The 13908-nt window shown below is 36.6% G+C and overlaps 1 protein-coding gene across 1 annotated transcript in view; it reads right to left on the bottom strand.

The window, feature by feature from the left end:
- The window catches only part of CCDC91 (coiled-coil domain containing 91), a gene marked incomplete at its 5' end in the record, with an annotated part of 73467 nt that overhangs the window by 36664 nt on the left and 22895 nt on the right, over nucleotides 1-13908 (bottom strand). The window contains one exon of the mRNA XM_009870005.1: nucleotides 3506-3583. Within this exon, the coding sequence (XP_009868307.1) occupies nucleotides 3506-3583 (78 nt within the window). The remainder of the gene's footprint in view (nucleotides 1-3505; nucleotides 3584-13908) is intronic.

The following is a 13908-nucleotide window of genomic DNA, read 5'->3' as shown; positions in this document are numbered from 1 at the left end:
AGGAAATTATGCATGGCTAGTCAGAAGTGAATTAAGAGACTCAATAAATTCCATAATTCTGTATTTGACTAAAAATACTAATCAGATTTACTTTACATTCTTAAACTATGAATGTATGTATATATGTAGGCCTTCTTATTTGGTTATTCGACTATCTACTGCCAAGATGTCTAATAAATATAATAAATTCCTAAAGATATGAACAGTTAAAAAGTCACCAAAATGTAAAATATTACCTTGATAATTACAAAATCATGTTTGATTCATTTACTTAAGAAAAAAAAAAAAATCTTAACCCTGTTCAGTATTGAAATGCTAACTGTGGACTAACTTTTAAAAAGAATCCATAAGATTATTTTCTCAAACGAAACTACAGACGAGTTTGTGCGTTCACTGAATTCTCTGATGAGTCACTGTTATTTTTGTTTTATTTTTTATTAAGTACATGGTAAAGGGTGACTAAAAAGGTATTTAAGCTACAAACAACTAAGAAAAAAAAGAATTGTGCTTTTTTTTTAACCTAACAAACTTTTAGATTTTTCCTGCTACCATGAAGAATAACTCACTGCATGTTTGCAGACAAGGTTGGTTGCAGTATTTTACTCAGAGGCTGGCATATCTGATGTTATTTCTCCTCAGAGTACTGTGATCTCATTGACCAAAATATGGCAACTAACCACATGAGGCAACAGGAAGACTTGTGTATTCATGCCATGACTCCCTGGTATTAAAGAATGTCTTTATATAACTTGAATATAAACAGCCTATGAGAAATAATATGCTAAATATAAATATGCCTTGGAATCATGGTATTCAATTAAATCCCTCACGTTTTACAATAAATTATAGAAACTGATAATAGAAATTCTCTTCCAGACAGCATCTCAGATCTTCCCAGGTGCTGTTCACAGGTAAAACAGTTTCCAAAAATCAATATGCAACATTCCTTTACCCAACTGATACATGAAGAAATTATTCCTTAGAAGGGACAATATCATCCATGCAAAACCCTCCTTCAGCTCAAAGGCATTAAAAAGGTGAAGAATTATATCTTGAAAAGATACAGAACTTTTTATTCAATACTATAAAACTGCTGCAGAAATAAAAAGGAGAGTACAGCAATTACTGATAACTCACTAGGTTCTTCAAAATAAAAGTTCACACAGAAAGAGTCAGATATTTTTATACACTTCTGTCACAAGAGAGAAATGAAAAATGCTTATATGCAACATGTTCAGTGGCCCATCCAAAGTGGGACAGTCTGAGGAAAATACCCATTTGAAAACTTGTATGGCAAAGCAGTCCCCAAAGAAGTAAGGGAAAAAGAAATGCAGTAATTCTCCTCTAGAAGCAAAATGAGGGAAGTATGGAGAAATGGGCCACTGACTACACTTAACCAATGACTACACTACACCAATGACTACACTTAACTTTTCTCAGGAATTAAATTTTAGAAATTTTGTTCAGTGGCCCATCCAAAGTGGGACAGTCTGAGGAAAATACCCATTTGAAAACTTGTATGGCAAAGCAGTCCCCAAAGAAGTAAGGGAAAAAGAAATGCAGTAATTCTCCTCTAGAAGCAAAATGAGGGAAGTATGGAGAAATGGGACAACACCAGTGACTACACTTAATTTTTCTCAGGAATTAAATTCTAGAAATTTTATTCTGGATATGTTCCTTTTAGATGAAATTAGTATACATTGTACTAATAGAGAGAGATGTTATTTCTGATAGTCTAATTCCAACACTAGATAGAACACCACCAACAGTTCCTAGTAAAATTATGAAAAGCTTTACTTCTTATGAGTTGTTGCAAAGATGTATGATGACTTGAATTATTTTACACTTTTCTCCAGCCTACACCATGGGCTGCCTTCAAGCAGTGGGACCTAAAAGCATCATCAGGTCTCCTATAGGGTGGTGCGCTCTCAGACTTGGAACTTGGTAGGCCTACCTTACACATGAGCCCCATAAGAAACTAATTAAAAAATTTTGCACAACATTAAGATCCCAAATTTTGTAGCAGACTTGGAATCTGGCTGTCGGTGAGCAGCACCTCCTCACACACCCAGAAAGCAAGTATGTTGCAAGTATGTTTTGGTATCTGGTGAAAACAAACCAACCTATCTACCCACCTTAACAAAGTATTGCTGGTTTCATGACCAGAAGGTGCTAGACTCAAGCTTTCAGCTTGTTACCTGAATTGCAAGACCCGACCTCAATGCTCTCCTTTTTACTTTGCCAGGTGTGTTCCAATCCTAACTAATGTTGGGGAATTTTTATCATATTCCTTAGGGTAAATTAAAAATGCTTGTGCTTAAACACAAAAAGATTTAATGAACAATGGATTGGACAGTCCAGCCTCGATAAGCAGCTCTACAAGGAGTCTGCAAATATGCAACATGAGACAATTCTTTACATACACTTGCACCAGCACCAATCGTGAGCATTACCATGGGGTACCTTAGCCTAGTGTTCAGCTCATCCCCCAGTGTCAGCTCTGTTTGCCAGAAACGGTCCCTGAGAACTCATATGGCAGGAGAGATTGCTACAAGACAAAACTGTGACATACCTCATTACTAAGGGAAACCTCACTCCCTCACCTGGAGTCCTCCTATCTCCGGTATTCCTGTTTCCAGTAACTTTAAACCTTTCTGCAGTTGGGCCTTTGTCCTCTCCATGTCAGAACATTCCTTGTTCACAAATTACAATTGCTAAACAATTTGAATTTCACCTTCGCTAACCACACCATCAGATTTGTGTTCCCAGCTCACAGTTGCCTAACAGGTATGAGAAGGTCCATTCTCAAAAACAGCCTCATTTTCAATTTCCCATTAAGATTTCTTTTCCCTTGTCAGATCTTCTCTACTTCTTTAAGTCTAATTAGAATTCTTAGTTTTACCTAATCCTTCTCCTAACTTGTTTCAGTTTCTGTCCTCTGTGTATTTCTTAGTAGAAATTTTTCATAACAGTATAAAATCATAGATTTATCCTCCATGGTAACATCCAATTCTTTCATCTTATCAGCTGAAAGGAACCAAGAACAACATGAGAGAATTATAGATTCAGCCTAGTTTCATCCTTAACCCCTTCTTTTAGTGCCCTGTAGATAAAAACCTGCTGAATTGCTCCGTGAGGCTGCCTTCCTGCAAGTGCAGTTTATTGAGACTTAGGAGGTCCAGAATACGGATATGTAATAAAAAAAAATGAGCCAAAAGTTTACCACAATTGCTTGAGATTTTTTGTTTTGTTATAGTTTCAAGTTTCATTACTGAAAATGGCTAATCAACTTTATCTGAACTTTCTGAAAGTGCGGAGTGAGAAAACATGTCATGCAAAATTTTAGGCCTTAATCATCTAAATTGAAAGCGACAGAAAAGTCAGTCTTCAAGTGAAAAAGTTGAGCAACCAGAACAAGCAGTACTAAAGACTGTCTGTAGTGCATACTTATAAACTATTACAATAATATTATGTAGAAATTGTATTGTCTTGGCAACTCATTTACCTTGAATTCTTCAACAATAATACTCAAGGCTTCATGTCCAGCTTTTCTCATGTCTTCTAACTCCTGTTTATGCTTTTCCTGTAAAAACACATGGAAAGATTACACACAGCATAAACACCCAACTTAATAATTTTAATTAGAAGAGTAAAAACCAACTATTTTGCTCATTTTTGGTATCTTTCAGGAACAAATGCAGACAGCTTGGGTCTTTATGGACATCATATTTTATGCTCAGTTCAAGTTGGTCCTAGTATTAAACTTTGTTAGTCCCCAGATAATTCTAAATGGTTCTTCAATTTTTTTTTTTTTAATTTTGTCGCTCAGATTTTTCCAGTTTCTTGGTATGCTTGCAGATGGCACGCCTTCCAAATCACTTCTCTCAGTAAATGTTATTTACTGCTTATATTAATAAAATGTTTGGACTAGTATCAGATTCAGCTTCACAGAAGAGCATACATTACACAGCTTCTTTTTAATCTTTTTTTAATCTTAAGGTTCCCAGGGAAGTGTTCTTCCATAAGACATCCCCAATATGTTTTTCAAATAAAGACCTACTACTTACTTCTAATTTTATTCACAGTATAACATACAAATAACATGAGCAGGAACATTCTAATATTTTTGACTTTCCACAAAAATGCTTGCCTGTGGTTTGCTATCCGAGTATGCAGTATGAACATCTAACTAGATTCTCATCAGCATTTCAAGCTTATCAATGAGCAGCACCATTTTTTCAAATCACCAATCAGTAAGAAGATGAAAAACGTTCCCTGCTCTCTCATTCTTTGCCTCAGGGATCTGTTCTTAACTCAGCTAGTACAGCAGGCCATAGGTGCTTTAAATTACCTTGGAAAATTGGTCCAGAAAGCAGATATTCATCACAAATGTTATCTTACAGTGACTAAAAGGCAAAATCATACACAACTTAAACTATGTATTTGTTGCTTTTTGGGTGGAATTCAAATTGAAATTCATAATTCTCTATTTTCTAATATGTTTGAAATATGCAAAATTTAGTGCCTAACAAAGCATGTTCAAATTTAGTATGAAAGGCTATATAACACGATTAAAAACAAATTAATTCATCTGAAACTCTATATTTCGTTAGAGGTTTCTGCTCTGTCATTCAGTTCCTGTCTCCTGAAAAGGTCATATTCGCAAGAAGTTTGAAATTATAGCTTTACAAACTTATCATTGGCCCATATACGATGAGGCATTCAGATTCTCTTTAATAGAACTGAGGGGGTTTTTTGTGTGTGTGAAGCCCTGCAAGAACAACTGATATGAAACAGAAGAATTGAAGATCAAAATATTTGATATGTAAATAAACTACTACATCAGATAACAACGAACAACATCTGGGTACACCAATTTAATCGCACTGTGTTGCATAGGTATCACTGACACCACAAACTAGTTAAACTCAGATGTTTTGCATGTAAAAAAAACCCCAAACTGCTGAGCTAGAAATATTTTTATAGTACAGAACTAAATTGGTATATGGAAAAAAATGTGATCCAGTGCTTAACAAATATATTACCCGTGAAAAGTGAACATGAGGGAGAAAAACATGGTTACTTCTGTAGCATATTCTAGATTCACAAATATGAAAAAAGAATTATATAGAAAAGGAAATTTAATGGTTATTTATTATTCTAGTTAGAAAAAAACCAACAAAATAATAAAACCAAAACTGAAAAGAAAGCATTCCATGTTGAGATAAGCCTTTAAATGAGAACAGTTAAAACACTAAGATCTCATCTCAGATCTGTCAGAACTACCTTTAGCACAATGAGATATAGTGGATCAAGTGTGGTGACAGAGAAAGAAACACATCTTAGTAAAAAGCAAAGGGCCTCTCACTAGTATTACCAGACAAATTAAGACATAAAGTAAAAAATTAACTTTGTCCTCTTACAATATATCTCTGAAATTTTTCAAGATTAGTTACTTGTTAAAAGTCATATACTAAGTGCGCACTGATAACACAAGTTCAAGCATCAATACCAAGGTATGACTATCAACACGAAGGTTCCATCCAATACACTCTACAATACTTACTTTCTTAAAATATCTCCTAAGGCAAAGAGTTAATAGTAAGGTATCAGTTTTGCTTGGGTCAGGTCTAGCAAGCAACTTCCGCAAGGGAGGTAGAAGAAAGTATGAAAACCTATTACTGCAAGCACACAGACAAGTAGTTTAAGGTCACTTTGCAATGTTCCCTTCAAGCAAAGGCTTCGTACAATCCGACGAACACCACACTGCCTATTTTGTGTTTATTTCCAAGACTGTTCAGCTAAGACATCAGGCTGTAAATTTATTTCATTTAACTTGTAAGGGTACATTTCAATTCTTTTGAGCATGATTGCCCTACTGTTTCAAAATCTTATAGATACGTCACTCAAAAGAACCTGTGCTTGGTCCCTGTAATATCCAATAAGGAGAAGACACAGAGTCTCTTGAAATAACACATTTTGGAAGCATATGCATTGATTTACTGCCTAACAATGAAGACAGATCAAAGTTCCTGAGTTTCATGATTTGGCTATGAACACAATAGAAACATTCCAAGAACAGCAGCATACTCATTTGATGAACAATGGCCATGTCAGTTCTTCACAAATTCTCAGTAAAATGTGTACTTTCCACAGGAAAATGAGTTTAATGAATCGGCGTTAACTACTCTTGTAAGAAAGAAAAGCTCTCTGCAAAGTTTGGAATGGTATAGACCTGAAAATAAAATGTAATTTTCAGATTTCCTATCAGAGAGATGAATTTTCAGTTTTCTGGCTCTTGTAGAATTCTTCTGCATGGCTTGCACAACTTTAGAGAAGTTTTTAAAGAATGTTGTTCCCTTTCTTTATTTAATAAATGTTTTTAAGAAAGGAATCAAATATGATTTGAAAAGTTTAAAACTTAAGTAAAATCAGCTTCAGAAGAATTTCACCCCCTTCCCTTGTTCCATGTGATGGACAGAATCTCATATCAGAACAGTGACACTAATTAAACATAAACTTGCAAGACAAAGGGGCTTATTTTATTTTGTGATCAAAATCTTGACAATCATTCCAGAGTGCATTCCGTGTGAAGAAGTATGAAAATAACAGGCAATTCACTGCTCAATGGTTACCAATGTTTCAGCTTTTTTATATTTTGCGACTCTTATATGAGGAAACAAGTCATTGTGACCAATTTATGCATAAGTACGCATACTTTAATGCTACCAAATGTACAAGTCTTCAGAAATACATCAAATAAAACTTGAATGATAAGGATGAGAGAATGAGATCAAACTTGGAAATTTTTCCTATAGTCTAAAATCCAAGTGACTCCAGACCCTCCTTTTCTTTTGTTAGGCCCCTGGGAATCAAACCGCTGTAGAGGCAGATGGATCCAAAAGCCTGGTAAGCTTCTGAGAGGTGGGGCTCCCAAGAAAGCCACTGGGCAGAGAAGCCTTCTGAAGTGGCTGTGACAGCAGGAAAGGTTACTGACCACCCGCCATCCAGCTGCTTGTCACTGCCTGCCAATTGCATTAGCACTTCTTTCAGATCTTTTAGCTGAATTGCTTCCTAAATCATTTCAGTCTAAGCGACCCATTGTTAGCTTAAACAGTTTAAACAGAGTTCGTTGTCAACATCCAACGTTTTGACAGAAATGCAGGGCATGTGTTTGTGCATACTGGGAAGTGTAAGGGTAACACCTCTCAACAGAGTATTATGCAAGATCTGTAATAAGAGGATTTGTGAGATCTAGTGGGGGAAGAATAGAAAGACCTCAAACTTACATCATTTCATTATATTTATTTACCCTTAGGTGGATATATTTTTCTGCTAACCTTTCAAAGAGGCCAACTGTCTTGAATTGTTGTGGAAAACTGTATGCCACCCACAGAGTCTGCACAGATTCCATACTAACCTTCCACTCTGGTATGCCTAAATGTCACATATACTGTAACAGCAATAAGTGAAATCATACAGAAGAAGGGGAAAAAAATGGTACTCACCATCTTGCTTTCCTCTAATCTAATTCAAAGCAACTGTAATTCTAATTCTCAAAAATGAATGCTTAGAAAAAAATTATTCTGTTTCTCGGTGCTAACACATATCAAAACCAGCATTAAAAAAAGGCTTGATAATGCAAATTAAGGCCACCAAATACAGCCACACAAAAAGGAAGTAAATGGCTACATATCAAAGCATCTTTTGATAATAATCAGTCCACAACAGTAAACATAATATTTTCATGATCCCAGCTCTATAGCAGGCATAACTAACCCCCAAACCCCACAGTTCTTAAAATAACTGAAGAAATTTATATCATGTCTATTAAATTTACAACATTTTCTCTAGATATTTTTCCCCCCTCCCCAATGATTTTTGTATTGGGATAAGAGCAAAAGAAATTTAGTTCTTCCTCTTTTTTATGAGGTTATCAACAATCACAATTTATGACATCAAAAAACATCAGAGCAGTAATACACAGATAAAGCAAAAGACAGTACTGCAAAGAAGCACTATGATATCACACTTATATGTGGAGAAAAAATGACTAAAGTCAATCAGTTCAGAAAAAGATCCCAGTTTTTGCTAACTTTCACAAATAATCAATAGGCTCCATAAAATAAAATCCTGGTTTGGGGGATCAACTGATATTACGTCCTTTTTAGATTTTACATGACTTATTCATGAACTCTGTTTTTAAAACAGACAGGAAAAACATGCTAATAAAACAGTAAGTTTACACAAAGCTCCCACATTTTAACTGTACAAATGTTTCTGTAACACCTGTTAAGAGTTTTATATTACTATATAACATATAAGCCAGTTGTCTGAGTTGATGCTGACTGACTCTCTTTTGTAAGGCTGTAGTATCTTCAAAATTAGCTGTGACTCCAAGTCAACATCTTAGTTATGCACACTCTTCACTCCTAATTTTTTTACTAATGCAAAAAAGGCAGACTGGTTCCCTTCAAGTAACTAAATTAGAAGACGAATTGTAAATCCATATTCCACAGTTTTGCTTTATACAATTACATCATTAAGACTCTTCACATTGTACCAAATTCCTCCATTACATCAAGATTTCCCCTCCACAAAGTTTACCAGCTTTTTTTTCTTTCAAAGCATCATTTAAAAAAAATTAGTAACATTTGGTGTTATAGTGATTCTGCCAAGAAACTGGTAACTTCTCATTTGAGAAGCCAAATATAGAGAAAAAAATAATATTACTGAATACATCAGAACTAAATCACTGGAAAATGTGGTTAAAAATCATGAGAATCAGTCCATAATGGCTAATTAATATACACACTAGAGTGTGCTATTGTATATAAAATACAGATTGGTCACTATTTCTCTTGATGTGAAATAGGAATGCGAGCTCTCCAGAACTAAGACACAGGATTGCCTCCAGGTCCACAGCAAAGCAAGTATTTTCCCCTCAGTCATAACACCAATGTCGTAGAGAAAGAAACAGCTGAGAATCTAAAGATAACCTTAAGCTCACCACAGAAACCACGAGGATACTATAATTTCTTTTATAGAAGTAAATATCATTGCTACCTGGAGTATACAACAACAGAAGACTTAGAAATGAATAATGGAGTGAGGTAGGGAACAAACTTTCATGAGCAACTCCCTAATACATCTGCTGAGTTAGAACTGAGCTGACCCAGAGCTGAGTGAGTGTGTGAATGGACCAGTCTGTCGGGAAAAATTATGACTGATTAAATGTGAAAAACTACGTAAATGAAATAGTATGGAAGAGTCTGTACATGCCCCAAACTGAAGCATAATTATAGTTCCCATACCACGTGTAACTAAACTCTTCAGGTACTTACAGTGTATAACACGGATCTCTACTCTGTCACATTTAAGACATTAATACTGTGTGAGGAACAACTACAGTTCATATCTGCTCATTGGTTCTACAAAATGTAAATACAGAAGCTCTCTAACCGAGGAGGACATTAAACAAGAAAGGAGCTAACGTATATGCACAACAACTAAGTGTTCTCAGAATTAATATACATTTTGGTAACAAAACTGTTATGAGTTAGGAAGTACATTTGGCTCAGAAAACCTTATCTGACAGCTTTCAGGTTTCTGAAGCAGTTCTTTAGGATAGAGCTCAACTGTGCCAGGATATCTTATGCCACTGATGCCTTCATACTTCCCCACGTAATCTAAATGATGGGGCATAATAAAAAAAAAAAGCAAAGAAGAAAAAGCAAACAGGAGAACAATCACAAGGAAGTTGACAAAAGAGAATGCTTCCATTAAACAACCCAGTCAACATGAAAGGAATTCTTATCTCCATTAAGATATTTTCATGTATTTTATCTCAAAAGCATCAATCTTCCAATTAAATTCCACCATTGTTCATAAAGAACAAAGTACTAACTTGGAAAGGGCTACCATCAGTCATCAATAGCTATTGATGCTGAAGCTAATTAGAACGCTCAACACAATTTTATATACTACACATTAAAAATATGTTAGTATATATGTATTAGTCTACTATATTAGTAAATAAAAATACAAAAGAAAAAACTACACAAGGAGTTTTCTTTCTTTCTCTAGACAGGAGACTGACCTGAAGACTGCAGAGGTACAAAAAAAAGACTACAGAAGATTAAGTTAGCTCAACAGGTTTGGAGTCAATCAAAACTGCCAGGAGGCCTAGCAAACTCAGAAAACAAACAGGGAGAATACACAAGTTGGAAGCTAGGACGTGTAACGTGGGAGGAATACAAAGACATTGTCTGAGCATGCAGGGATTAGGTAAGGTAAGCCAAAGCCCAGTGAGAACTGAATGTGGCAAATGATGTCAAAGACAAGACGATAGGGATTCTGTAAGTAGAAATGACAAAAGGAAGGGTGAGGAAAATGTGGGCCCACTGCTGACGGAAATGCTGGACCTGGTAACAGAGGACATGAAAAAGACTGAGGTACTGAAGGCCTTGACTAGCAACATCAGTCTTCAGGAATACCAGAGACCAGGGCAAAGTCTGGAGCAAGGATGACTTACCCTTAAGTGGATGAGGATCATGTCAGGAAATACTTATGCAATCTGGACATAATTAAATCCATGAGGCCTCATGGGATGCACCCATAAGTGCTGAGGGAGATGGCTGATGTTGTTGTAAGGCTGATCTCAATATTCTTTGATCATGGCAATTGTAAGAAATGTCTGAGGACTGAAGGGAAGAATATATAACTCTGTCTTCAAAAAGGGTAGAACACCTAAAGAAATACAGACTGGTCAGCCTCCCCTCAGTACCTGGGAAGGTGACAGAGCAGCTAATCCTGTAAACCACCTCCAGGCAAGAGAAGGACAAGAAAGTGACCAGGAATAGCCACAGCACAGCTTCACCAAGAAGAAGTCATGCTTGAGCAACATCACCTAATAAGGAGAAATGGCTGTCCTGGTAGATGAAGGGAGAGCAGTAGACATTGTCTACCTAAACTCCAGTGAGGCTTTTGACACTGTCTCCCATAAGATCCTCACAGAGAGGCTGTCGAAGTCTGAGAAGAATAAGCAGAAATGGAGGTGGACTGAAAACTGGCTGAATGGCCAGGTCCAGAGAGTGGCAATCAGTAGCATGAAGTCTATAGCCAGAGGCCAGAAACTAGCAGTGTATTCCTGAGGTAAATGCTAGGCCTGATCTTGTTTAATATCTTAGTAATGATTTGGATGATGGGGGAGAGGGTACCTTCAGCAAGTTTTCAGATGACACAAAACTGGAAAGAGTTGTTGTTATGCCACATGGCCAAGCTGCCATCCAGAGGGACTCAGCATGCTGGAGAAAGAGCCTGGTAGGAACCTCATTAAGTTCAACAAGGGTAAGTGCAAAGTCCTGCACCTGGGAAGTAACAACTCCATGCACCAGTACATGCTACAGTCCACACATTTGGTAAGCAGCTTTGGAGAAGAAGACCCAAGGAGACCTAGTGGACAAGAAGCTGAACATAAGCCAGAAATGTGCCTTCACTGCAAAGGCAGCCAATCGCATGCTGGGCTGCATTAGGCAAAGTATTGCCCCCAAACTGAAGGAGGAGATCCTTCCAGTCTACTCAGCACTGGTGAGGCCACATCTGGAATACTGTGTCAATCTTTGCACTTGATAGCACAAAAAAACCACACAGACATACTGGAGAGAGTCCAATAAAGGGCCACAAGGATAGTGATGGACTGATGTATCATTCATATGAGACTGAGAGCTGAGAATGTTTAGCCTGGAGAATAGAAGGCTCAGAGGAATCTTAGCAGTGCATGTAAATACCTGAAAGGATGGTGCAAAGAGGACAGAGCTAGGCTCTTTTCAGTGGTGGAAATGACAGGAGAAGAGGCAATGGGCACAAACTGAAACACAGGAGGCTCTATCTGAACACCAGCAGGCCCTTTTTTTATGGTGAGGGGAATCAGGTGCTGGTACAGGTTGCCCAGACAAGTGGTGGAGTCTGTCCTCTTGGAGATATTTAAAAGCCACCTGGACAAGGTCCTGGTCAACTGGCTCTAGGCAGCTCTGCTTGTGCAAGGGGGCTGGAGCAGATGAACTCCAGAGGTCCCTTCCAACCTCAACCATTCTAAGAACCACAATCATATTTACCAAGCACTAATCTGCTAGGTATTAAACATGAGGCTACTTGTTTTTCCTCAAAACTTTTCCACATAAAATACTAAAAAGAATTTGCCCTTGTATTACAAAGCAAACAACACTGGATTGCTACATATTTATGGACCTGTCACAGGTGAATCCTTCCAAAGGCCCCATTGCCTATGGTTCACGACAGTATATATGCTGTTTTCTAATATTTATTCTGGATACAACTTTTTATTCCTTGTTTCAAACATAAGAAAATTCAACTCTCTCGGTGAATAGCAATCAGAACAGTCACTTATATTAACAAAACTATAACTGAAGATACCTTCCATGTCAAAAATTGGTAATATTTCCATCTGCAGCTTTGTTATGCTTTGAGAAATCACCAACATATTTTTTTGAAATATAATAAATTGAAATAATGCACACTGGGTTTTCACAGAGTTGTACTATTAATAATTCATAATGATGTTCAGAGCACATTCCTAGGGGATAGTTTTAGTATGTTTAAAAACCCAAGATAACTACAAAGAAACTTGACACTCAGTCTAAGAGCTTCAAAACCAGGCAGAAATTTCATTTAAGTATGAATAAAAACTTTCTAAGATTTAATTCTAGGAGATATAAGGTAACAACTCATGTATGTAAATAAAGACTCTAAGATTGATATATCTTTGAATTTTTTTCCAGTGTAATAACAAATGGCTTCCTTCCTTGTTTTTGTAGTACAGAAGTTGAATTGTAATGTAAACAATCTTATTTATCACAAAATTAACAGAAAACTAAGTTACATCTTTATATTTAAACCTCCTTTCTGAATTATTTTATTTGGCTGCTTCTTGATAGAAAGCTCAGGAAGCAAACAATGGTGATATATAGTTACGTCTTCTTCAAATTTTAACTCCTTTTCTGATTTGTAAACACATTTTGGAACACTAATAGCATTCCAAAGATATACTATCTTAACACTAGCTGATCAAAAGCTATTTTCCCATCAAAGTACAAGCAAAGTAGCTTTTTTTTTTTCTGATTACAGAATCATAGATTTGTTTAGGTTGGAAAAGACCTTTAATATCAGAGTCCAACCTTGTAATGTCAGGTCCACCACTGAACCATATTCCTAAGAACCACATCCACATGTCCAGGGATGGTTACTCAAACACCTTCCTGAGCAGTCTATTATAGCACTTGACAACATTTTTAGTGAAGAAATTTTTCCTAATACCCAATCTAAACTTCCCCTGGTGCAACGTGAGGCCATTTCCTCTTGTCCTATCATTTGTTACTTGGGAGAAGAGATCAACCGCCAGCTCACTACAACCTCCTTTCAGGCAGTTGTAGAGAGCGATAAGGTCTCCCCTCAGCCTCCTTTTCCCCAAGCTAAACAATTCCCTCAGCTGCTCCCCATAGGACTTGTTTTCTAGACCCTTCACCACCTCCACTGCTCTTCTTTGGACAAAGTCCAACACCTCCAACTTGTTTGTTTCCTGAAGACAGTAGATGAAGGGTGTAATGTGCAAGCTGAACAAAACTGACAGAACTTGCCGCACAACCAGAGAGACAATAATCATCATCAAGCTGTTTTATTTCTTCCATTAGAAAGGTGACAAGAATTTAGATCAGAAAAAATGAACAAGTTTGGGAAACGAAGCATTGAATTAAGGAGTTTGAGATAATAGAAATGCCAAGAAAAACAGCTACTGAAGAAGATGACAGCAAAGCCACATATAGACTTGTAGATTAATTTGCTAGTTATTTGTTTCACATATATGACAAATTAAAAAATAACCTAAGTATG

This window comes from Apaloderma vittatum, unplaced genomic scaffold, assembly GCF_000703405.1.
Source record: "Apaloderma vittatum isolate BGI_N311 unplaced genomic scaffold, ASM70340v1 scaffold11085, whole genome shotgun sequence".
NCBI classification, from domain to species: Eukaryota; Metazoa; Chordata; class Aves; order Trogoniformes; family Trogonidae; genus Apaloderma; species Apaloderma vittatum.
The sequence above is the reverse complement of the archived record's forward strand: the minus strand, read 5'-3'. Positions and strand labels throughout refer to the sequence as shown.